Below are 27,073 nucleotides of genomic sequence, written 5' to 3' on the forward strand. Positions count from 1 at the left end.
AACTGTCCCTCTCATTGTAGTATTACTTTCAGTACAATGGTGCAGGACAAATGGAGTAAATTGTGCACCAAAGAGCTGTGATCTGTGTTATGTTGTTGCTTTTACCCTGCCCAGTATATAATTTATGTAACGGGTCTGATTTTATGAGATCGTGCACTACAGTTAGATTTGGGGCTGTCAGTTGTGTTTTGATACAGTTTTGAGTGCAATCCAGGCAAATCGTACCATATACTAGTAGAATGAACCCATTCATGAGTCCCAACGGGTAGTGCAGAAAGTGAAAGGAAACAGAGTTCAGAAAGGCAGAGTCCTTCCCAGAGCCCTGCCTTGTGTCCACTGAAACTCTCCTTTCACCACATCATAATCTCTAATTACAGCTCAGAGACCACAACTTCACCAGCAGCTCTTGGATAGTCCACTTGGTCTGAATCTAATAGTTCACAACTTGTCTTAGTCAATCCTTGTTGCACGTTTTCTTCTTCCTGCTGTTATCTCCTGAGTTCCCTCTTCTCCCCCACAGTGTTGGTGAACTCCCCATGCCTGGAGTGCTGGTTCTGTAGAGATAGTCAATAGTCGTTTATTTGTCACATACACATAAATGTGTAGTGAAATGAAACATTACCCGCAGTTAAACAATAAGACCAATAAGAATAATCAATAAAAATGCAATAACACATACAATCACAACTAACACCAAACAAAAAGAAACATCCATCACAGTGAGTCTCCTCCAGTCCCTCCTCACTGTGATGGAAGGCCAAAAATGTCTTTTTCTCTTCCCTGCCGTCTTCTCCTGCGGTCAGGCTGTTGGAGTTGCCACGTCGGGGCGGTCGGGGCTCCCTATATTGAAGCCCCCGCTGGACGGTGAAAGGTCCACAGCCTATTTCAGGCCGCGCCGGACGGTGAAAGGTCCGCGGTGGGCCGACCCGAGCCCCGCGATTCGGGGGCGGGCGAACACGCTGCCTCTGCCGCTGCCGGAGCTCCCGATGTCGGCCCCCACCCAGGGGCCTGCGGGCTTCCGACGTCCTCGCGGCCCGCGCCGGATCCTCCGGAGACGAATCGCAGCCGCTCCCGCAGCATCCGAAGGCGGCCAGCGCCGCAGGTGGTGAGTCCGGGCCGCGGGCTCTGCGAACCAGAGCCCCAGGTGGTCCCAGGTGCATGGCCGCTGGTAGGCCGCAACGGGAATGGAGACACGACACAGAAACAAAGGTCGCGTCTCCGTTCGGGAGAGAGAATTTTACAGTTCCCGTTCCCTCCCTCCACCCCAAACATAACATACAAACACTACACCATATCAAAACTACAATTCATACAAAAACAACAAAAAACACAAAAGACAGACGGACTGCAGGCAAGATGTAATCTGTCGAGATGGGTCCCAATACTCCAGGAATCCAAAATGCTTCCTCCTGCAAGCTTCAGCCACTTTGTACAGTCCTCTGACATTCACTACTGTTGGTGCTGTTAATCAAACACATTGCCACCTTTTGAGGGCCTGTTTCTTAATATCTTGCCCAGCTCCTTCCATTCTCCCTGTATTATTGATACAAACATAGACCATGAACCCCATCAGTTCATCTAGGACTTTTCTGTACCTGACCTTGCTGCTGATGATGGAGTGGTTGTTGTGGGTGGTTGGTTTGCTGTGTTGTATTTATACTTTGTCAGAGATCATTGTGTTGGGTGAGGCACGTCTTCTGGATCAGCAGTTCTCGTCTTGGGTCAGGCTTTAGTTCCTAATTAACATCACAATGCCACTGCTGGTGTGCTGTATACCTTGCAAGCTGAGGTATACACTGAGGTAAGCCAGCACAGGTTAACCCTTATGAGTCCTGAATAGCTTTTGGAACTTGCAGTTTTGTTAACCAGCCAAGCCCTTTGTTTATTGGGACAGGCAGCATCCCTAGAGAGAAGGAATGGGTGACGTTTCGGGTCGAGACCCTCCTTCAGACTTCAGTCTCGACCCGAAACGTCACCCATTCCTTCTCTCCAGAGATGATGCCTGTCCCGCTGAGTTACTCCAGCATTTTGTGCCTACCTTTGATTTAACCCAGCATCTACAGTTTTTTCCTACACATTTTGCCTGCTCCACTGTGAAATCTCCTCAAGGTATGTCTGCTTTGAAGAAGTTCTCCTCTCCCCGGAGAGAGTTCAGCATCAGTCTGACTTGACTTGAAACGTCACCCATTCCTTCTCTCCAGAGATGCTGCCTGTCCCGCTGAGTTACCCCAGCATTTTGTGTCTATCTTCCCTTTGTTTATTGGCATGGAACCCCTGCATCTGTAAACTCTGCCTCAGGTAAAACGTGAAGTGCTGGAGTAACTCAGTGGGTTAGGCAGCATCTGTGGAGGGAATGGAGAGGCAAGAGTTCAGGTCTTCAATGTTTCCTTTCATCATATCTCAGCTTGCTCCATTTGGGATTCGGCAGCAAAGCTAAATGCAACAATAAAACAGAAAATGCTGGAAATACTCAGCAGTTCTGTTGAAAGAGAAACATTACAAATTCTGAAACCAGAAATTCTGAAACATTAACTGTTTCTTTTTTCACGTTCACTGCCTGATCCCAGCATCTGCAGTATTTTTTTTTGAAAAGGCATCTTGGTGAGATTTTCAGTTAAAATCTAAATTGTAGGATGAACCTATGATTTAGAAAATCAAGGATCTTATCTGCTATGGACACAAAAAGTCACAGATTTCCAGGTACCAGGAATCAAGGGCGGAAGATGCAATCCATGCCCTGTGTAAAAAAGGACATTGTTTGCAGAATTGCAGGGTAATTCTCCCAATGTCTTGCTGATCACACTTTAGCCTACAACAACTCTAAAATCTATATATATCATAATTTTTCTCATTGCTGTTTTGTGGGGCTTTTCTGAGGCTAATAATGTGCTGCGTTCTCAGCGGTAAGAACCGTCGAATTGCACTAAGACGGTGGAGCAAGAGACGGGAGATGCTGGATTATTGAATAAAAACAAACTGCTGCAGTAACTCAGACTGCGTCTGTGGGAGAAATGGACAGATAACATTTCAGGGTGGGACCCTCCTCCAATCTCCAGCAGTTTGGTTTTCGCACTCACATACGCTGACTGACCCACTGAGTTTCTGCAGCAGTTTATTTCCAGCATCAGCAATCACTCAAAAGAAGGATCCCAACCAGAAACTTAATTTGGCCGTTCCCCCCCTCCCCTCTGGATGCTGCCTAACCCGCTGAATTTCTCCAGAAATTTGTTTTCTACTACAGCATTTCTTTACTTTTCCCTTTATAAAAAGTCCAGGTAATTTAGGGAGCAGAAAATAAATCTACGTAAACTTGTTTTTTTCCCCACTTGGAATGATGTGTTTGGATTAAATCATTTCTGCAGGCCTGCTTGGGGTCCTGTCCTTGTTTGTCACTCTGGGACCCCAGCTGAGAAGTGTGCTGTGCATGACTACCACAGAGTGCTCGATGATGCTGCTTGCAGTAAAGTAACCCAGAGCTCATTGTCAATGCTTGCTCATCAGAAACCCTCCAGGTGCCTGAAACCTTTAAGACAATAGGCACACTTCAGAACATTGCCAAAGACTCCCTCAATCATGGACACTGTTCAAAATTCAGGAACGTCCAAAGTCTAAGACCAGGGGTAGCACAGTGGCAACACAATGAATCACTGCATCACATCACCAGTGATCTGGGTTCAATTCTGTCCTTGAGTGTTATCTGTGTGGAGTTTGCACATTCTCCCTGTGACTGTGTGGGTTTCCTTCAGGTATGCCAGTTTCTTCCAAAACGCTTGCAGGTTAGCAAGTGAATTGGCCTCTGTAAATTCACCAGGGTGTGTCAGATGATTAGTAGAAACTGGGGGAAGTTGTTGAAATATGAATCAAAACAATGGTATTGATGTAAGATGAGTGTAAATGTGTATTTGATGGTCAGTACAGACTCAATGGGATGAAGTGCCGGTTTCCCTGTGTATGACACACTGGCCTTGTGAGCAATTGATTGTTTAGAGATACACCGTGGAAATAGCCCCTTTCAGCTCACTGGGTCCGTGCCGACCAGCGATTCCCACACATTAACACCATCCTACACCCACTAGGGAGAAATTTTACATTTATACCAAGCCAATTAACCTACATACCTGTACGTCTTTGGAGTGTGGGAGGAAACCGAAGATCTCGGAGAAAACCCACGCAGGTCACGGGGAGAACGTACAAACTCCGTCGAGACAGCACCTGTGGTTGGGATCGAACCCGGGTCTCCGGCGCTGCATTCGCTGTAAGGCAACAACTCTACTCCTGTGCCGCCCACACCACCTAAAGGAGAATGCGCAAGACCTGGATGCAGAGATTTTTGGGGTGAGAATGGGAGGGTGCTTAGAGAATAGAGCTATCTAGGAGAGGGTGAGGTGCCCTGAGAATGGAGCTGGGAGGTGGATGAATAGAGGGGAGAAGTTGGGAACAAGCAAACATTGTTAAGTTTCAAGATCAAGGGGTTTGGATGTATCTTGGATCTGTGACCTCGCCCAGAAGGACACTTTAAATGGTGCTGTTTTAGATGAAACTGCTATGAGAGCATGTTGATCTGTCACCCCTCTTGGGACAATATGTCCTCGGGATGTAAGTGCGCTGGAGAGAATGCAGAGAAGATTCACTGTCATTTAGTTTAATTTATTATTGTCATGTGTACCAAAGTACAGAGAAAAGCTTTTTAGCTGCGTGTTATCCAGTCAGCGAAAATGATTACAATCAAGCTGCCCACAGTGTACACATGCAGGATAAAGGGAATAACATTTAGTGCAAGATAAAGTCCAGTAAAGTTCAATTAAAGATAGTCCGAGGGTCTCCAATGAAGCAATATGGTAGGTCAGGACTGCTCTCTCATTGGTGATATGATGGTTAGGCTGCTTGATAACAGCTGGGAAGAAACTGTCCCTGAATCTGGAGGTGTGCGTTTTCACACTTCTGTACATCTTGCCTGATGAGAGAGGGAAGAAGACAATAGACAATAGGTGCAGGAATAGGCCATTCGGCCCTTCGAGCCAGCACCGCCATTCAATGTGTTCATGGCTGATCATTCTCAATCAGTACCCCGTTCCTGCTTTCTCCCCATACCCCCTGACTCCGCTATCCTTAAGAGCTCTATCTAGCTCTCTCTTGGATGTATTCAGAGATTTGGCCTCCACTGCCCTCTGAGGCAGAGAATTCCACAGATTCACAACTCTCTGACTGAAAAAGTTTTTCCTCATCTCTGTTCTAAATGGCTTACCCCTTATTCTTAAACTGTGGCCCCTGGTTCTGGACTCCCCCAACATCTGACCAGGGTGAAATGTCCTTGATTATGCTGGCAGCTTTGCCGAGGCAGCGTGAAGTGTAGATGGTCAATGGAAGGGAGGTTGGTTTACGTGATGGTCCGGGCTTTGTCGGCATTTCTGTGCAATTGTTTGTGGTCTTGGATGGAGCTGTTCCCAAACCATGCTGCCTATGGCGCATCTGTAGAAGTTGGTGAGAATCGTTGGGGACATGTTGTACTTAAAACTAAGGAGTTCTAAAGGGGATCGGAGAGGTAAGATTTTCCCAGAGATTGTTCATGTCTGGACTCGCTGCCTAGAGGAGGTGGTAGAGTAAGATACAATCACTATTTTTAAGAAGAATTATTCAGGCATTTAAATAGGCAAGGCATTGAAGGATATGGTCCTAATGTGGGCAAATGATTTAATGTACACAGGGCAAAAAAATTAGCATGGACTTCTGAACTGAGGAGACCATTTCTGAACTGTAGGACTCTATTTTTGCCAGATAGAGGGTGCCGGATGCTAAATGTCATAATTCTGGAAGGCAAACCTAGTGTCCTAGGGGTGGCACGGTAGCACAGCGGTAGAGTTGCTGCTTTACAGCAATGCAGCGCCGGAGACTCAGGTTCGATCCTGACTACGGGTGCTGCACTGTAAGGAGTTTGTACGTTCTCCCCGTGACCTGCGTGGGTTTTCTCCGAGATCTTCGGTTTCCTCCCACACTCCAAAGACGTACAGGTATGTAGGTTAATTGGCTGGGTAAAATGTAAAAAAATTGTCCCTAGTGGGTGTAGGATAGCGTTAATGTACGGGGATCGCTGGGCGGCACGGACTTGGAGGGCCAAAAAGGCCTGTTTCCGGCTGTATATATATGATATGATAAGAGACTAGTGAGTGACACAATCAGACTGGAAGTGTTCAGTGTGTTCCACAACATTTCTTCTCCATGAATGTGATGTGTAACAAACAGTGCTGCATGTCTGAATTTTAGGAGGAAGACCGTTGAGATAGGCTGGAGGATAAGTATTTGCTGTCGTGTGGTGTGCTTAGCGTTTGCAGCTGGTAAAACCTGTTAAAAGACACAAATTCTGGCTCTGCATTGTTACATCTATCACAGACCTCCCAAGATGTTTCAATCCAATACGCGGAATTTTGTGTAAATCATACTTTCAGCACCTGCACCTTGCTTCCAGGAATGAGGCGATGTTTTGGTTTTCTTTAGAGATACAGTGTTAAACAGGCCCTTCGGCCCTCCAAGTCTGTCTGACCAGCGATTCCTCCTTGCACTACCCTACACAACAGGGAAAATTGTACAACCTTTTACAATTTTACAAGTGGAATTCTCTGCCACAGAAGGCAGTGGAGGCCAATTCACTGGATGTATTCAAGAGAGAGTTGGATATAGCTCTTAGGGCTAATGGGATTAAGGGACATGGGGCGAAAGCAGGAACGGGGCGCAAATTTTGGATGATCAGCTGACTCGAAGGGCCGAATGACCTACTCCTGCACCTATTTTGTATGTTAACTCACCGAAGCCAATTAACCTACAAACCTGGCGTAACAGTATCAAACAAGTATACATACGTTGAAGAAGTTCTCCTCCTCCACTAGTCTGCAGAACGGTCTTGACCCAAAACATCACCCATTCCTCCTCTCCAGAGATGGTGCCTGTCCCGCTGAGTTACTCCAGCATTTTGTGTCTATCTTCGGTTTAAACCAGCATCTGTAGTTCCTTCCTACGCAAGTATACAAAGTTACAGGATAAGGGGCCTGTAATTTATAGACAATAGACAATAGGTGCAGGAGTAGGCCATTCAGCCCTTCGAGCCAGCACCGCCATTCAATGCGATCATGGCTGATCACTCTCAATCAGTACCCCGTTCCTGCCTTCTCCCCATACCCCCTCACTCCGCTATCCTTAAGAGCTCTATCCAGCTCTCTCTTGAAAGCATCCAACGAACTGGCCTCCACTGCCTTCTGAGGCAGAGAATTCCACACCTTCACCACTCTCTGACTGAAAAAGTTCTTCCTCATCTCCGTTCTAAATGGCCTACCCCTTATTCTTAAACTGTGGCCTCTTGTTCTGGACTCCCCCTACATTGGGAACATGTTTCCTGCCTCTAATGTGTCCTAATTATCTTATATGTTTCAATAAGATCCCTCCTCATCCTTCTAAATTCCAGTGTATATAAGCCTAATTGCTCCAGCCTTTCAACATACGACAGTCCCGCCATTCCGGGAATTAACCTAGTGAACCTACGCTGCATGCGTAGGTTTAAAACAGAAGTACATAGAAATTTCTTTTCAAGATGATAGTGAAAATCCTTGGAATTCTCTACCCCAGAGCATCCGGAAAAAACCCACGCGAGCACCGGCAGAATGTACAAACTCCATACAGACAGCACCTGTGGTCAGAGTAAGAAAATAACTGCAGATGCTGGTACAAATCGAAGGTATTTATTCACAAAATGCTGGAGTAACTCAGCAGGTCAGGCAGCATCTCAGGAGAGAAGGAATGGGCGAAGTTTCGGATCATATCATCATATCATATATATACAGCCGGAAACAGGCCTTTTCGGCCCACCAAGTCCGTGCCGCCCAGCGATCCCCGTACATTAACACTATCCTACACCCACTAGGGACAATTTTTACATTTACCCAGCCAATTAACCTACATACCTGTACGTCTTTGGAGTGTGGGAGGAAACCGAAGATCTCGGAGAAAACCCACGCAGGTCACGGGGAGAACGTACAAACTCCTTACAGTGCAGCACCCGTAGTCAGGATCGAACCTGAGTCTCCGGCGCTGCATTAGCTGTAAAGCAGCAACTCTACCGCTGCGCTACCGTGTCGAGACCCTTCTTCACCTGTGGTCAGGATCAAACCCAGATCTCTGGCGCTGTAAGGCAACAACTCTAGCGCCGCGCCACCGTGCTGCCCACTGTACTCCTCACCACTCCTGTGGTTCTCTCTCTTGATTAATCTTTAGTCTATTTCATCAAGTGATATCCACTGGGAGAGCAACCCTAATCATTAGATGCAACAGATTAAAAATAGTAGAAGCTAGACACATTAATGCTGGAGTAACTCAGCGGGTCAGGCAGCATTTCTGGAGAGAAAGAATGGGTGATGTTTTGGTTCAAGACCCTTGGATGGATGACATTTCGGGTCGAAACCCTTCTTAACATCCGTGTGCTTTGACCTTTTCAGTCTGCTCGCATAACTGTCTGTTAGCCCCACAAACATTCTATAATCCTCTCCTTCCGTTCTGAAGTCCTAACATCCTTATCAAATTTGATTTATTTAGTTTAGGTTGTTTACTGCTCACCTTTTGTTCCAAACTGAATCACTTCACACTCAGTCTTGGAGAAATATAGCATGAAACAAGTCCTTCAGCCCACCAAGTCCACACTGATGAACATGCACACATTTGCACTATTCTCACATTATGTTCCCCGCATTCCCACAACTGGGCACGAGGGGAACTTTGGAATGGCCAATGTCTTCTGGATGTGGGAAGAAACTGGAGCATCCAGATAAATTCCACAGGATTACGGAGAACATGCAAACTTCCCCGAGAGGCAGGAATGAACCAGATCGCTGGTGTTGTCAGGGAGCAGCTCTATTAGCTGCCCCACAGTTGTTACATGGATCAGAATTTACACTGTTGGACTTCTGCACCTTGTGTCAGTCTGATATGAAGCCTTCTGTTTTTATCTCTGCATTGCTTGGAAGGTTTGAGGTTTTGTTCCCGGTTCCTCCAGAGTTTTGTGTCCCAATCATTTCATCTATTATTCAAATATTTTTTAGTTCATGTTTAAAATGGGAGAGCTCTGCTGGATTATTGATGCTCCGATTTGAGTTCTTTCTCAGTGAATGTGCACAATTCGAAACCATGTCCTTCACTCGTCTTTGTATCCATAGTCTAATGAGTTTACAATCTCATCTGGGTCCTGTAGCAAGAGCAGCACTTCCCAGAAATGATTCTCCTTGTTTTATTGGCTCTTTGCTCTTGAAGACATTGATTCCTTGTTAAAGTGTTAAAATGCAAAAGGAACTGGGACCAGTGGTACATTTTGAGCATGGCCATTATTTACCACATGGCGAGGTTTCATTGGGTCATTAAATCTCACTGCGGATTGTAACCAAAATTAATCCAGTCCTCACCCCTCGATTTGCCACAGTAAATTGCATGGTCTTCACCCCAAAGCGCTGCAGCTGGTTACAGTTGTCAGCCACAGTTAGTGGGTGGCGCAGTGGCACAGCGGTAGAGTTGATGCCTTGCAGTGCAGTGCCAGAGATCTGGGTTCGATCCTGATAAAGGTGCTGCCTGCACGGTTTTTGTATGTCCTTCCTGTGACCGCGTGGGTTTTTGTATGTCCTTCCTGTGACCGCATGGGTTTTCGTATGTTTCCCCTGTGACCTGTGGGTTTTCTCCGGGTGCTCCGATTTCCTCCCACATTCCAAAGAGATATAGGTTTGTAGATTGATTGGCTTCTGTAAATTGACCCCAGTGTGGAGGGTAGGACAAGTGTATGGGTGATTGCTGGTCGGTGTGGGTTGAAGGGCCTGTTTCCACACTGTATCTCTAAACAAAACTAAACTAAACTGTCAATCTTTCCCACTCGACCTCTACCTGGGGTTGTAGGTAGGATCTTACTAACCTCGTGAGCGTCACTCCCACACTGCACGTAGTCTCCGATCTACTCCTGAGTTGGCCTCGTGAACACAACACAAGCCAGTGACCTAGGTTTGTCTGCCTGCCTCAGTCTATCACAGCTTGCGTTTCTTCCCATTTGTGGCAGGCCTAATTTGCAACTTATAAAAGCATGTATAACAACGTATGGAAACTTTGTTCATTGTCCTTCTGATCTAAATTCAATGGAGATAATGTCTTTCAAGTGTCTTGTTTACAGTAACACTTTCAGTTCTAATTCCTCTGCTCTCCACATCCCAGGCTGATGTTAAAACTCTAACATGGGGCATCCTTTCTGTTCATTTCCTTTTACATTTTTATGTCTGGATGTGGAGGTCACCACGGTTTTGACCCATAGTGGAGCTTTGTTTCTTTGTCTCTCTTTATACCTACAATTTGACTTTGATCACAAGCACCCGAGAAGAGTAGAATGTGTTTGTCCAGCTGCTGACCACGGGGTTATCCTGGTGTGGGGTTGGTTTATCTTAGTTTGATGGTTCTACCCTTCCAAGGCACGTTACTTCTACAGATCTGGGATGGCAAAAGGTGCCTCTGTAGGATGTGCCACTAATGAGGCAGGTGCAGATGGGTGGGTTATCTATCATGTTGTATGCTCCTTCCATTGTTGTTGGCCTTCACGTGCTCCTATTGTAGAGACTTGAGGTGCTCGGTATTTTCCTCTGTTTTATATCTCTGCTTTGAGCAGTCAGTGGCCAGAGATTGCAACAAGTTGCTAATGTTACATGCTTTCAAGGAGACTTTAAGGAGTTCCTTGAAACTCTTCCTTTGTCTGCCATCTGATATCCAATCCTGATGGGGAGAAATGCTTGTCTTTCTTGGCAAAGGTGAGCTACCGTGCATTAACCAGAGCTGGGAAAGGAACTGCTTCTTCAGTCTGAAGAAGGGTCTCGACCTGAAACGTCACCCATTCCTTCTCTCCCGAGATGCTGCCTGACCTGCTGAGTTACTCCAGCATTTTGTAAATAAATACCTTCGATTTGTACCAGCATCTGCAGTTATCTTCTTATACTTAAGGAACTGGAAGGTTAAAAACTAATAGGGAAACGCAATATCACTGAGTTAGTGGTCAGTATGGGGTGGGACTCGCTAAGGAGATGATAGGCGCAGTTAATACTGGTATACAAATGCAAATAAGAGAGGATTTATTTCAGAAAATAAGAGTTTTGGTTACAGTCCAATGTCCTGTTTTTCTGCCAAGTGGCAGGGTATAAGCAACTGTTAATTACTGCATAAGATGCGACTAATAGCACATAAAGAGTGCTGTCTATTCCACAAAGATTCTTTTTATGAAGTTTTTAGCACCTCGTTAAAGTGCAATTAACCTAACCTTCTGCAATTATCAAATCTTTCCAAAGCAAACTTTCTTGTTAAATGGCTGTAAGTACAAATATGTTTTGTAGCTGTGTTTAGCTGCTGGCTATCAACCTCCTTTGAAGAGGCATTGTAGACCCCAAAATGGATGTTAACAGACTTGACTGCAGTTACGATAATCGAGTTAATTACAATACTGGAGACACAAGAGAGACAGATACTGAAATCGAACAAGACACAAACTGCTGGAGGAGCTCGGATCTGTGGAGACAGGAGGCAGCATCTGTGGAGAGAAATGTACAGTGAAGAAGGGTCCTGATCCAAAACACCATCTCTCATTTTCCCTCCGCAAATGCTGTCTGCAAATGTTGAGTTCCTCCAGCTTGCTGCTTTTATGTTCAGTTTCAATATTGTTTTCCCTTTCCTTTGGATCCAGCTGTTATTTGGAGATGTCTACTTAAAATAACGTTGAGGGTCTTTCCCAACCAGTGTATGCTTCTACCTTTAATTCTGAAATATGTGGTGTTGTTCATCACAAAGTGAGACAATAAGGTTAATGTGAACACACCTGCTATTAACATTGTGTCGAGCGTCAGAGTAATTGGAGACAGAATGATATGCTTGGGAGGGGCAGGTGATTTTGGACCTATATTTCCCTAAAGTTCCACTACTGGGGGTTCCCTTTTCTGATGTGGTTCTTTTGTTACCTAAGTAATTAAAGAATAACTGCAGGGCTGTTAAAGCAACCAGGTGGGCCTTGTTTTTTTTTTCATTTCCTCTTTTCACCTTATGGCATCTCAGTGGAAACTGTTTACAAAAGGCATTTGTCATGCTTGAATTCCAATAAAAGACGCATTGCTCAACAGCGTAATTTACCTGTTAGTATTCATCTTCACATCACAGAATAGTCTGAAGAAGGGTCTCGACCCGAAACGTCACCCATTCCTTCTCTCCCGAGATGCTGCTTGACCTGCTGAGTTACTCCAGCATTTTGTGAATAAATCGATTTGTACCAGCATCTGCAGTTATTTTCTTATACAGAATCTACAGCATCTTGATACCTGTTCAATTCTGATCTCCAGTGCTCTCTGTGGAGTTTGCATGTTGTCCCCGTGACCTCATGATCTCTCTGGATTCCTCTCTTATGCTAAGGTTGGGCAGGTTGGTAGGTTATTAAGCCACTATAAATTGTCCCCAGTGTGTAGGTGGGTGATGGAATCTGGGGCGAATAGAGGGGAATGTAGGGACAGTTAAATGGGATCAGCATAAGATTAGTACTAAATGGGTGCTCAATGATCCTTACAGACTTGCTGGGGCTGAACTGCTGGATGACTCCATGGCTGACATCTGTGGCTCTCTGCGTACAATAGAAAGGCTGGTGTGGATTAGTAAACTGTTGCTTATTGTCTTATCTGGTCCCTGATAAGATGGGCACATTACTTGTTCCCTTGTACAAAGCCAGTTGACCATTCTACCATGCACTACTTTGACAAGTTCTTGCTGAGCCACCATATGATTAAATCTATGAAATAAATTTATTTTTAACACCTCTAATCAATTTCTGCCCCCGCCCCCCCCCATATTTACATGGCATTGGAAGACATTTTGCCTATCAAATCTTGGTCAGCTCTTGCAATGTTTAAAATACATTTAGATAGGTAGATGAAGGTTTAGAGTGGTAAATACAGCCAACTGATACCAGCTCCGAAGTGTTGGTTAGGATGGACAAAGTTTGGCTGAGGAAGCTGTTTCTGTGCTGTATACCTCTTTGATCGCCTGATGCAGCAGCAGTCAGTGAGACCACACTTGGAATACTGTGTGCAGTTCTGCTATTGTATGTTCTTTTTTAGTACCTGCACTGATGTACAGCACTTTGGTCAACGTGGGTTGTGTTTAAATGTGCTATACAAATAAAATTGACTTGACTTGACTTGACTTATCTAGCTGCAGGAATGGCGTAATTAAATTGGACAATGTGTGGAAGAGATTCACCAGGAAGTTACCTGGCCTTGTAGGCTTGAGCTGTAGGAAAAGGTTGGAGAGGCTGGGACATTTCTCTTTGGAGTGTAGAAGGCTGAGGGGTGTCCTTAATGAGACCCTGGGAGGCATGGATAAACTGAATGCTCGCAGTTTTTTTCACAAGGGAGACAAACCTAAAGTACATGGCATGGGAATAAACTGAGAGACTTAAAGAGAGACTTCAGGAGCAGCTTGTCTACTCTGAGGTTAGTCTATATCTAGGAATGAACTGCCTAAGGAAGCTAGAGCAGTGGATATAAATATGACTTTTAAAAGATATTTGGGCAGATATATGGAAATGATGGCACAGCGGTAGAGTTGCTGCCTTATAGCGCTTGCAGTGCAGGAGACCCGTGTTCGATCCCGACTATGGGTTGCTGTCTGTGTGGAGTTTGTACATTCTCCCCGTGACCACGTGGGTTTTTTTCTGAGATCATCAGTTTCCTCCCACATTCCAAAGATGTACAGGTTTGTAGGTTAATTGGCTTGCAGTATGTGTAAATTATCCCTGGTGTGTATAGGATGGTGTTAATGTGCGGGGATCGCTGGTCGGTGCGGATTCGGTGGGCCTGTTTCCTCGCTGTATCTCTAAACTAAACTAAAAAAGATAGAATTTGGAGGGCTATGGGCCAAATGAAGGGAAATGGGACTAGCCCAGAACGCCAACTTGGTCAGCATGGACAAAGTGCTCTGTGCTGTACAGCTCCATCTGACTGACTCTTGTAGTGCACTATCATCTTAAACACTGAATTTTCCAGTGATATGCTTTATTATGCTACATGTTTACTGTTGCATTTCCTGCCAAATAACAGTGTGACACATGCAAGCAATTTCAGCCAATTTCTCATATGGTCTCTGGATATGGGAGGAGGCCATTCAGCCCATTAAGTCATGCTGGCTCTGACCATTCTCATCAACTCATTCGCATACTTATCTCTGCAACTTCCATAAGCATTGTCCAATCACACAAGGTGTCATTTACTGCAACAAATTAGCCTACCAATTAACTGCCTTGGTTGGAAATTTAAAAAGATGCTAACTGAACGTTATCACTCTTGTTTTCTGATCATCAATGATTAGAGTTTGACTGCTTAATGCTCAGAGGTATAAAATCATAGCAAAGATGTCTCCACTGGTTTGATATTGAGATGGAAATTAAGTGTTTGAAAGAACAATAGATTAGCCAGCAATTAGTATTGAGTAAAGTATGTGTAGATGGTTCAAGTCAGTTACCATGGCATTTGTAAATAGCCTCATTGTAGATGTTCAGTGTACTTTTTATTAGCTCCATTTGACTACCCTTTATCTGTGTTTATTTGTTCTGTAAATGATTTCTTTCTCATCAAACTTCTCTATTTTACCTGCAGTAGGTGGGGTTGATATGTAAGAGAGATTGAACTTCTCTATTTTAAGAGACTTCTTCCAAGGTTGCTCATGGATTCTCTCTTTGCCAGAGAAAGCTTTCGCTGTAGTAACTTGCCCAGACGAGGCAGCACCTCCCAAACCTACAACCTCAGCCAAAAGAAAGGAAAATGCAACAGATGCTGCACGGTGGCGCAGCGGTGGATTTGCTGCCTCATAGCGCCAGGGACTCGGGTTTGATCCTGAGTAAGGGCGCTGTCTGTATGTTCTCCCCGTGGCCACGTGGGTTTTCTCCGGGTGCTCCGGTTTCCTCCCGTATTCCAAAGACATGTGTGTTTGTAGGTTGATTGGCTTCGATAAAATTGTAAATTGGCACTAGTGTGCAGGGTATTGCTAGACTTAGCACCACCTGCAGGTTCCCCATCAAGATCCCAACGTCCTCGTTGGTCCGTTATGCAGGGTCTAACTACAGGAACTCCTTTCTCAAAATCACTCTGGGTGTTTGGTATTTATTGATATATATTTATATACAGAGGAACAGTCCAAAGGATGAATATTATGCTTTGGGTGTTTGCGTACATGTGAGGCTAGCATGATGGTTTTCTTCTCAGCAAGAGTTTGTATTGGCCCATCCATCCCACTCCCCTGTGTCACGCTGAGGAGATAGATGTAGGTTATCCCTCGCTGAGGAGTTCAAAAATTAACAACTAGAGTGGGTTTTGAAAGTGGCGCAAAAGTATCAGTAGATGCTTTTGATGCGGGATCAGTAGATGTATTTCTGTGCATTTTACCAATCGGGGATGTGCTCAGGTTTGGCAGTACTTTACTGGACTGTTTGTAAGAAAAGAACTTCACTGTGTGTTTGCACATGTGACCATAAAAGCGCCATTGAGCCATTGGCATTGAGTTACTGTGCTGACCTGCTGGTGTACCATTAAACTGCGCCCCATGCACTGATCCGGGTGTACATGAAGGATCTAACACTAACTCAGTCTGAAGAAAGGCAAGTGACTTTTTCACTGCTTTACCCAGTGTTCTTCCTTCAACCCGAACTCTGTGGTAGGGATGTGTAGGAAGGAACTGCAGATGCTGGTTTAAACCGAAGATAGACACAAAGAGCTGGAGTAACTCAGCGGGACAGGCAGCATCTCTGGAGAGAAGGAATGGGTGACGTTTTGGGTTGAGACTCTTCTTCTGAAGTTGGTGTTACTCCAGCTTTTTGTGTCTCTGTGGGAGGGATTGAACCTGGGTCATTGGAGATGTGTAACATTAGCTCCATCTGCAGGCATCGCAGGGTTGCCTGTAACTGGAAAACTTTATCCACTGTTTAGTAGCTGAGCTATTTAGCAGAGGTCAACAGGCAAATGTGTTAGAGAGGTAGAAGCAGCTATAGCTGCACAAACACGTTGTGCATTCATTAAATGTTGCACCTTCTACCAATTATGCTGGCTGGATGTTGCTGAGAAACACAGATCCTTTCTCATTCCACGGCACTCATTAGAGAGTGGGAAGGGCAATGGCTGAGAGTGGGGCTGCTTCGTTCCCCCTCACAGGCAAGCTGGAAGAGCCTAAACAGCACCAGGTGGTCTGCTGTGTCCTCTGCTCCTTCTGCCCCCCTGGTGTCTGGCTGTGGCTGACCTCAGCCCAGGATAACAGGCAACTGAACCATCCTGCAACCAGAGAGCAATCCTGAACTATGGTAAATGGTAGGGAATTGAGGAATGCAGTGGAACAGAGGGATCTGGGAATAACTGTGCATTGTTCCCTGAAGGTGGAATCTCATGTGGATAGGGTGGTGAAGAAGGCGTTTGGTATGCTTGCCTTTATAAATCAGAGCATCGAGTATAGAAGTTGGGATGTAATGTTGAAATTGTACAGGGCATTGGTGAGGCCGAATCTGGAGTATGGTGTGCAGTTCTGGTCGCCAAATTATAGGAAGGATGTCGACAAAATGGAGAGGGTACAGAGGAGATTTACTAGAATGTTGCCTGGGTTTCAGCACTTAGGCTACAGAGAGAGGTTGAACAGGTTGGGTCTTTATTCTTTGGAGCGTAGAAGGTTGAGGGGGGACTTGATAGAGGTTTTTTAAATTATGAGAGGGACGGACAGAGTTGACGTGGGTAGGCTTTTCCCTTTGAGAGTGGGGAAGATTCCAACAAGGGGACATAGCTTCAGAATTGAGGGACAAAGGTTTAGGGGTAACATAAGGGGGAACTTCTTTACTCAGAGGGTTGTGGCTGTATGGAATGGGCTTCCGGTGGAAGTGGTGGAGGCTGGCTCGATTTTATTATTTAAGAGTAAATTGGATAGGTATATGGATAGGAGGGGATTGGAGGGTTATGGTCTGAGTGCAGGTAGATGAGACTAGGTCAGGGAGAATGGTCGGCGTGGACTGGTAGGGCCGGACAGGCCTGTTTCCATGCTGTAGTTGTTATATGTTATATGTTATATGTTACTATCTACCTTTACTGGCTTTCACATCATGTATCTGTATGCTGTGAATGGCTCAATTGTAACCATGCACTGTCTTTCTGCTGGCTGGTTCGCACGCAACAAAGGCTTTTCACTGTACCTCTGTACATGTGACAATAAGCTAAACTGAACTGAGCTGAGAGGGGGAGTGATGGTGAGAGAAGGGATACTGGTGAGAGTGAGAGAGGGTGTGATCATGTGAGAATCCGAGTGAATAAACTCAGCAGGGATATCCAGTCACAACATTAAGAAGACACAGACCTCATCCTGTGAAAAGTGCAATACTGTAACATTGCGATTTAAATGAAGCCCTGCTCAATGATCTGACCCTCTGGCCCAGCTGTTGTGCAGCAGGAAGCTTGCTTGGGCTGGATTTTTGCACTGGATTGGTCCAAACCACTGAATGTGCCCGATATCCCCAACATTCCACATCTGTTGTGTTTCTTAATTGATTTGTTTGAATCTTTTTTTTTAGGAGTTACGCTTTTGGTTTCATTGCTGCCAACAGTTTTGACTGCAGGCTGGAATTTGACATATAAGTGTACTCTTGTCCTTTCACTAACCGGGCTTTTACTCTTCTCCCTGTCAAGGTCCAATGACGATATCCCGGGGCACAGCACTGTCAGCACTCTCCTTCCAGAAGGACGGTCTGCTTGGTGGCGTGACAAACCCCAGCGAGGTGTTTTGCTCAGTTCCTGGGCGTCTCTCGCTCCTGAGCTCCACGTCCAAGTACAAGGTGACGGTTGCGGAGGTCCAGAGGCGCCTGTCCCCGCCCGAGTGTCTGAACGCTTCACTGCTCGGGGGAGTCCTACGAAGGTGAGTGGGGAAGACTCTCTTTGGGGTTAAAATCCCTTCTCATTTCTTGTTGGGCTGAAACACCTTTGAAGACTGCAAGAAGGCAAGAACACCAACTGGTGGGCCCATGAATGGGGCTGCGCCGTCTCAAGGGAAGGGCAGCAGTTGAGTTGCTGTCTCACGCGGGTTCAATCCTGACTGAGGGTGCTGTCTGTATGGAGTTTGTATGTTCTCCCTGTGACATGCCTGGGTTTTCTCCGGGTGTTCCGGTTTCCTCCCACACTCCAAAGACGTACAGGTTTGTAGGTTAATTGGCTTGGTATCATTGTAAACTGCCCCGAGTGTGTAGGATAGTGTTAGTGTGCGGGGATCACTGGTCGGTGCGGACTCGGTGGGCCAAAGACCAGTTTCCGGGCTGCATCTCTAAACTAAACTAAACTAAACTAAACTAATTGTGTGATTTGGCTGAGGTATGAAAATAACTGCAGATGCTGGTACAAATTCCCATTCCTTCTCTGCAGAGATGCTGCCTGACCTGCTGAGTTACTCCAGCATTTTGTGAATAAATACCTTGGCTGAGGTATGAGGTAAATGTTTCATGACAGAAAAGGAGATGCATTTTTACGACCAGCGATATTTGACAGTCTTTACCAACATGCATAGGTTGGGATTTTTGGTGATGTAAGAGACTGGATGCAAGAAAGTCATAAGCAAAAAAGCAAACTACTGGAGGAATTCAGTGGGTCAGGCGGTATCTGTGGAGAGTAGTGTAGAGTGTTGAGTTGGGGCCCTTCTGCAGACTGATGGAGTTGAAGGGAGGTCCTTTCCACTCACCTTTTTCTACCAGTTATCCTCCCCTTTACTCCACCAGTCTGAAGATGCGACCTCTGGCTATGCAGCAGTCTGTCAATGTTGCAGAGAAGTGTCAGCCTGGATTCTGACTCCCACTCTCTGAAGCAGGGCTTACACAAAGAACCATTAACCTGAGTAATCTCCTGGACAAGTTTCGATCGCCTAGCTTGGGGTCGGAGAGGAATTTCCCGGATTTTTCCCCCAAATTGGCCTGGGTTTTTTAATCCGTTTTTTTGCCTCTCCCAGGAGATCACATGGTTCTTTTGGGTGGGAAGAAGGGCGATAGTGGGAACGGGGTTGGGGTAGGATCAGCCATGATCGTATTGAATGGCGGAGCGGGCTCGAGGGGCCGGTTGGCATACTCCTGCTCCTATTTTCTTGTGTTAACTGCACCCGGGTGGTGTTAGAGAGGGACTAGCGCTGTCAACGGGCACCCTGGGGGATTTCAGGGACCACTGGGCACAGCAGGGGGTTGAATGCATCCTTGACAAGGAGTGCAAGATAGTTGTATAATAGTTTATTGTTTGTTGTGTATTATGGTGGTGGGTTCTGTTTTGGTTTTATTGTATTGTATATATTATTTTAATATTTGAATAAATATTTTTGATTTAAAAAAAAGAACCATTAACTGTGGGAGCAGGATCACTGCACCGCGTTCGAATGTTATAGCCGTTTTGTGTCTGTACTAGTTCTAGCAGCAGTGGGCTTTGTGGCATTTGCTGGAGGAAAGGTGTTAAACAAGACAACTTGCTGCTCTGTAAAAAATGCTGGCAGGGGGTAGCAAGGCTCAACATTGCAAACAGGACCAGTGACTATATCATTGCAGCACTCAGCACTGATCATTGAATGCTGATCTATGCTAAAACAGCCATCAAGTGAGCTAGTTAGCACATTTCAGAGCAAAATCCTATCTCTAGTCAAGGGAAATCATCTTGCATTCTTTGTTGGAATGTGAACGACAAATGACCACAACCTTCTATTTAGCAAAGTTGTTTTCTGGACTCTGCACTGAATTGTCCCTTATTTTCATGTTGGTCTAACCAGAATCAACAGTTGGTAACCTTGGACATTGTTGAATCTTGGTTGGTTCTTTGTTCAACAAGTGAAACTTGTAAGGCCATGATGTGATAAGTCAGCCTGGTGTGAGAGCCATAACAGAGACATGGCTGCTGGACGACATGGATGGGGATCTGAATATTGAAGGTATTTTCCACATTTAAGATGGACAGAGAAGTGGTTTTGTTCATAAGTTCATAGGTTCATAATTGATAGGAGCAGAATTAGGCCATTCGGCCCATCAAGAATTCTTTGCCGATCATGGCAGATCCATCTCTCCATCCTAGCCCCATTCTCCTGCCTTCTCTCCATAACCCTTGACACCTATAGTAATCAAGGATCTATCTATCTCTGCCTTAAAAATATCCATTGACTTTGCCTCCACAGCCTTCTGGGGCAATGAATTCCACAGATTCACCACCCCGTGACTAAAGAATTGTGTTGATGAAAGATGTTTCTTGCAGAAAGAGAAAGGCACGGGCTTAGTTCTGGAATTCGGGATGTACAAGATGGTTGGTGGATCTAAACAATAAAGCCACAAAGTAATGTTTGGATGTGGTGTACATGATCCCTAACTAACCTGACCCAGAAAGCATGATATATAAAAGAAGATGTGATAGAACCTGCAACAGTACAGTGATAGTCATGAGGGATTTTAATCTGCATGTTGACTGGAAGATTCCCAGAGGCAAGCATTGCCATGATGAGCTGTTCATTGAGGGTTCTTGGTAGTTTCCTAGTTCAGCATCTTCTCAGGCCAACTGGGGGAGCAGGCTCTACTTAACCTGGTGTTGTGCAAAGGAATGGAAATTGACTAGTGGGATCACTGATGCATTGGTTTAATTTTCCAATATTTCCCTAATTTAGGGAAGGGACCATCAGATTGGAAAGTAGTAAACGTCACTCCCTTATTTAAAAAAAGGAGGAAGGCAGAACATGGGAAACTACAGGCTCGTTAGCTTAACAAATAAGGTTAGAGACTATGATTAAAGAAGTTATATCGGGGCACTTGGGAAAAATTCAAGGTAATTGGGCAAACTCAGCATCGTATAGTGATCGTATTGTTCATTGATAAATTAACATGGGGTATAGATAAATGAGAATGGGTTGGACACAAAATGCTGGAGTAATTCAGCGGTACAGGCAGCATCTCTGTATAGAAGGAATGGGTGATGTTTTGAGTCGAGAGCCTTCAGTCTGAAGACCCGAAACGTCAGCCATTCCTTCTATCCAGAGATGCTGCCTGTCCCGCTGAGTTACACCAGCATTTTGTGTCTATCTTCAGTTTAAAGCAGCATCTACAGTTCCTTCCTACATAATGAGAATGGGTTGATGTACTCTGAGATCCAGAGGCAATTTAATAAAAGGCAACCTCAGAATCAGCTCAAAGTGTAGGTGGTTACATAATGGGCGTGAGCTGAAGTTTGTCTGGCTACTCGGAAACCTAGTAGGCATAAATGTGTCCTTTACTGGTTGACAAGATGTTGTGACTGATGTACAATAGGCATTGATTCTGGAGCCATTACTCTGCAATGTATATAAATGACTTGGATTAATTCACTCGAGGAATGGTTAAGAAATGTCCTGCCGGCAGGAAATATTCGGAAAATAAGTTGAGACGTGAATATGACGAGGTCTAAAAAGGAGAGGGGTAGATAGAATATCGATATAAATGACTGGATGTAAATAAGTTGAAAGCACTTCAGAGGGATGTACTAGACTGTTATATGCCATAGTGTCACATGAGGAAAGGTTGAACAGGCCAGGCTTGAAGAAGAGTTGAGGGGGGACTTGACTGCAACATATCCATAACATCCTGAGAAGTCTTGGCACGGTAAATGAGGACGAATATTTCCGTATTGCAGAAAAATCTGGAAAACGGGTCGCTGTTTAAAACAAGGGGATCTGCGGTTTAAGGTTGATGCAAACTTTTCAGGATTATGAGTCTTTGGAAGCCTCTTCAGCGAAAAGCGAGGGAAGTTGAAAGGATACTCTGAATCGACTGAATGTTCCAATCTGATCAGTCATGACCTGGAGGAACGGAGGAATTGGTTCAATGAACTGAAAGCCCCATTCCTACATCCAGTTCCTAGATCAATAGAAATGTTATTGGACGTGTTGAATGGGAAAGGGGCCAAGGCTCCGGGGATGCTGTGCGGAGCCGAGAACCCCCCCAGGAGACGAGGTGGGTGGAAGAAGGAAGACCCGGCAGGCTGCGGCATGTATTGGGGAGGCTTGGAAGCCGCCGAGCTCAGTCCTGAAGTACTGGAGAGCCAAGGAGGATGGAATCGCTGGTCATGTGTAGGAAGGAACTGCAGATGCCAGTTTAAACCAAAGATAGGCACAGAAAACTGGAGTAACTCAGCAGGTTAGAAAGCATCTGTGAAAAAAGGGAGTAGGTGAAGTTTCTGGAAGAGAGGTCTCTACCCAAAACATCACCTATTCCTTTTCTCCAGAGATACTGTCTGAGCCGCTGGTGATGACAGACTCGAGGAGTGGGCCAGTTGGAGATGGACTGGGTTATTGCCTCTAGCGCTCCAGCGCTTTCAAGGCCTGAGGCCTCTCTGCCCAGGCTGCAGGGTGCACCCCTGGGACACAACGGTGGTCGGGTGAATCTCTTGATGCCGGTTTGCAGGCCAAGCTGGTCAGGGGGATGGAGGAGGCCCTGTAACCACCTGGGGCTTAGCTGGATGGAGAGCTGGACTTTGGACTTTTTGTAAATGCTGCCAAAATATGGCGACTCTTGCATGTGTAATCTATGCACATGCTTTTCACTGTGTTTCAGTGAAGAATATCACTGTGCAATACACATAACAATAAAGCACCTTTGAACCATTGAGCGATAAAGCAAAAAAAAAACAAGCATGTATGCTTACAAAAGTTGTGGAGAAAGCAGTGGGGAAAAGGTGATGGTGGGGTTGGGGTGATGGTGGGGTTGGGGTGATGGTGGGGTTGGGGTGATGGTGGGGTTGGGGTGATGGTGGGGTTGGGGTGATGGTGGGGTTGGGGTGATGGTGGGGTTGGGGTGATGGTGGGGTTGGGGTGATGGTGGGGTTGGGGTGATGGTGGGGTTGGGGAGATTGTGGTGTGAAAGGGATAGAAATCAGATTTTTTTTTAAAGATTGAAACCCCTGAGGGAGTACTGCAATCTTTGTAAGCTTGGTGAAGGAGGTTTGGAGTGAGTCAAGATATGGTTTACCAAAGATAGGAGAACTTTAGAACAGTCAGACCCAGAAATCTCACAACAATGGAGGCTTCTTAGCAGATCAGCCGAAGGACCAATGAGTCAATGTTACGAGAATCTAATTAGTGTTGTGCGGTTGGAAGTTCCACACTTGGTTATTCACAACACCAGGGTTGTTGACATTGCGGTCCAGCCTCTGTCGGATGCCAGTGAGTGGACGGAACAAGGAAATGGTTTGTTGCCGAGACTGAGACAATGGATTCACTTTTTCATCATTTGGTTGGCGGCAACTTCTGCGGATTCAGCACTGGATGTTACGACAAGCAGCCTGCCATAGTGGGGTTAGACTGGCTCAGCAAGTTTCCTCTTGGTCAGAGACAAAGTCCATGTTGATCATCAAGCACCCATTTACACTCATCCCATTTTACTCTCCCCACATTCCCATCTGCTGCCCCCAGATTATACTTGCACACATTCGGTGGCCAATTAACCTTCCAGCCCGCATGCATGTGGGACGTGTGAGAAAGTGCATTTGAGAAAGTGGAGCACTTGGGGGAAGCACACGGAGTAACAGGCAAAATGTGCAAACTCCACACAGAAAGTTTTCTTCGTGTTTTTCTCACTTCTTTATGCTTGCCAACTGAGGAATATGTCCTGGTGAACTATTTAAATAGGCCGCGAGCAGAGTTTGGAAATTTCCAGCCAATGACCAAAGCCTTACTTTTGATGGAAATTGAATAATCAGCAGTCTCTTCTACGTTGTCCCAGAGTCTGCAGAGTTCATAATGGAACTCTTTTCATAAGTGCTGGAAAATCATAAGAATTCCATCAACAAAACAGATTTGAGCAAATTATTCACGGTAGTCGTTGTCTCCAATCCCAAGGATCACAAACTAAGAATTAAATAGTTAGAGTCAGGAATTATCTTTATTAATTCAAAATACATTCCAAAGGAAGCTGGTTGAACCACACAATTACAAGTTGTTTGTACAGCTGAACAGCGCATCAATTGCTGTTGAAGTGTATGGGAAGGCAGTAGGTGGGGTTGATATGTACGAGTGATAAGCCTTGTCCTGCTTTTGAATTCCTATGTTCTTAATCACTGCAGTCAGAGTGGTTTATTTCAATAGACCACTTTCTTACGAGGCTCGTCTGGTATGTGTAGGGCTGACACTGCAGCCAGACAGAGCTAAATTAATTAGCAACTCTTCATATTTTGTGATGTGGGGGTGGTTACTGTTTGAGGGTGCAGTAATCTTGAACCCACATCACATTGTAAAAATCATGGAGGATTAGAGAGAGTGAAACAGGAGCCAGACTGCAATGTGGAGAAGTGTAGGCAGGAACTGCAGATAATAATAATATAATAATATATTCCTTTATTCGTCCCACACCGGGAAAATTTACAGTGTTACAGCAGCAAAGTGGATAGCAAGAGAGCAAGAGATCATTCATTATAAATAGAAGATACATAAATTGTCATCAGTTTTCCGTGTGTTCTTAGCTGTTATTGTTGACTCGTCTGCTGGGAGCAGATGCTGGTTTAAACCGAAGATAGACACAAGATGCTAGAGTAACGCAACGGGACAGGCAGCATTTCGGGTCAAAATGTCACTCATTCCTTCTCTCCAGGGATGCTGCCTGTCCCGCTGAGTTACTCCAGTATTTTGAGCCTATCTGCAATGTGGAGAAACTGTGTCACAGTGCAGAACTGGCTCAGGCCCTGGTTGGATATTGTATGTAATTTGCTTTGCTTCCTTTTGCCAAAGAGACTCACTGGACGGAGGCTGAGGGTGTGTCTGAGGTATAAATAACTTGCGCTGTCTTTGCCGAGGGAGAGAACTTTGTCAAAGCTGTGGAAATGAAGAAGACAGTAAGGATTCCCAACAAGATGCACGTGTAAAAATTGTCCCTAAGGTGTAGGATAGTGTTAATGTGCGGGGATCGCTGGGCGGCGCGGACCCGGTGGGCCGAAGGGCCTGTTTCCGCACTGTATCTCTAAATCTAAAAAAAATCTAAAATCTAGATGGAGTTGGTGCAAAGGTGGCATTTGGTTACCCTGGGTCCTTCCAAGTGGAAGAGGTGCAGGCTGTGGTGGACACATCGTAACCTTCTAATTCTCTTTGGTGCGGAGATACTTTCAGAGAATTGGGGTTCTTCAAAAGTGATGTCCATGAAGGGTGTCCCTCACAAATTGAGTCCAATTGATTTTTTATCTGTGGCAGGAAGGGAAATAAGTGACTATGGGAAGACTAGATAGAGGGAGAGGCCATGGCTTTAAGAATAAATCTGCCTCACATTTCATTACTACCTTTTGTGTGCCAATCAGCCACTATGTAATGGGACAAGACCTACTTTGGTCGAGGGCCCACCACATGGATATTAATAGTGCTTGGGGTGTCAGGCGTTACTGGATCAGCCGTACACAAGGCCATTCCTCTGTGTGTGGTGCCAGTGCAGGGTGTGAGAAAGAAAGCTGGTAAAGCTCGGGCTGAGGGTTTGCGAGGGGGAAGGGGGGAGGTTATGGATCAGAAGAGTGAGGTTGAGATAAGGATTGGCTCCTTGTGGTTAATGGTGACCGTGATGTGCGATGTGCTGTGATTGGTGCTGGATGGGGCCTATGGATGGTTGGTTAGGAGAGCGGTTGGTAGGTGGAAGTGGAGGAACTTGTGCCAAGTGATTGGTTGATGGGAGGCCTCGATTCAGATGATTGATGCCAGTGGGTTGGATTGGGTTAGGTTAATGCTGGGGAGAATCTGAAGAGCTGGTGGATAACCTCCTAAAATGTGGGGAGAGTTGTCAACTCTGAATTAAGACGTGCTCACCTCCCTCCTGACCAACCAAGAAAATAGGAGCAGGATGGTGCCGTACAAAGCTACCCTGGCATTCCATGTGATCATGGCTGATTTGTGCTGACCTTATCACTGCGGCACGGTGGCGCAGCGGTAGAGTTGCTGCCTTACAGTGAATGCAGCGCCGGAGACTCAGGTTCGATCCTGACTACGGGCGCCGTCTGTACGGAGTTTGTACGTTCTCCCCGTGACCTGCGTGGATTTTCTCCGATATCTTCGGTTTCCTCCCACACTCCAAAGACGTACAGGTATGTAGGTTAATTGACTGGGTAAATGTAAAAATTGTCCCTAGTGTGTGTAGGATAGTGTTAATGTGCGGGGATCGCTGGGTGGCGCGGACCCGGTGGGCCGAAGGGCCTGTTTCCGCGCTGTATCTCTAAAATTAAAAAAATAAATAAAAATTATGTCCTCTTCTGTCCCACTTTCAAATAACATTCAATTCCTTGATTTTTCAAATATTTATCCATCTCCATCTTAAACATATCTAATGATCTGCCCTTCACCCACCATCCTCTTGGGCAGAGAATTCCAGAGTTTCATTAACCTCTGAGAAGAAATTTCTACAACCATCAGTTTTAAATGACCAGACCCTTTCACCAGTACCAATATATACCTGTTCATGACTCTCTCACTGGTGGAAACATCCCAACATCTACCCGGCAAAGCCTCCCCTTGCAATCTTATATGTTTCAATAATGTCACCCCTCATTCTCTGAACTCCCAAGGAATATAGATCCAAACTGTGTAGTCCCTCTTGATAGGACAATCCTATCCCAGTAATTAGCCTGGTGAATCTCCTTTGAATGCTATATCCTTTGTAGGTAAGGGGAACAGAACTGTGTGCAGTATTCCAGGTGTGGCCTCACCAACATCCTCTGCAACTGTAACAAAACTTCCCTGTATTCAAACTCCCAACTCCTTGTGCCATAAACACCAAATATATTTTGCTTTCATAATGACCTGTCTTGTCATGCAATCTGGATCTGTCTGCTATCATCTTGCGATTAATGCACAGAACAGCCACATCCCTTTGAATTTTGTACGTATGCAATCTATCTCCATTTATATAATTATATAATCTCTCTGACCGAAGAACCTTGCACCTACCCACATTAAACTCCATTTGCCTGGGCCAAATCATTCAGTCTATTGATGTTGAGGCTTTGCCGGGTAGATATTGATT

At 45.4% G+C, this 27,073-nt stretch overlaps 1 protein-coding gene across 4 annotated transcripts in view; it reads left to right on the forward strand.

The window, feature by feature from the left end:
* tfap2c (transcription factor AP-2 gamma (activating enhancer binding protein 2 gamma)) overlaps positions 1-27,073 on the forward strand; it is a 46,760-nt gene that overhangs the window by 14,906 nt on the left and 4,781 nt on the right. For 2 of the 4 annotated variants that reach the window (XM_078419254.1, XM_078419255.1), the window contains one exon: positions 17,742-17,967. In XM_078419254.1, coding sequence (XP_078275380.1) covers positions 17,742-17,967 — 226 coding nt within the window. Of the gene's footprint in view, positions 1-500; positions 522-17,741; positions 17,968-27,073 lie in introns of all 4 variants that reach the window. The other 2 variants (XM_078419256.1, XM_078419257.1) reach the window with 2 other exon arrangements.

Source organism: Rhinoraja longicauda, chromosome 22 (genome assembly GCF_053455715.1).
Source record: "Rhinoraja longicauda isolate Sanriku21f chromosome 22, sRhiLon1.1, whole genome shotgun sequence".
Taxonomy (NCBI): domain Eukaryota; kingdom Metazoa; phylum Chordata; class Chondrichthyes; order Rajiformes; family Arhynchobatidae; genus Rhinoraja; species Rhinoraja longicauda.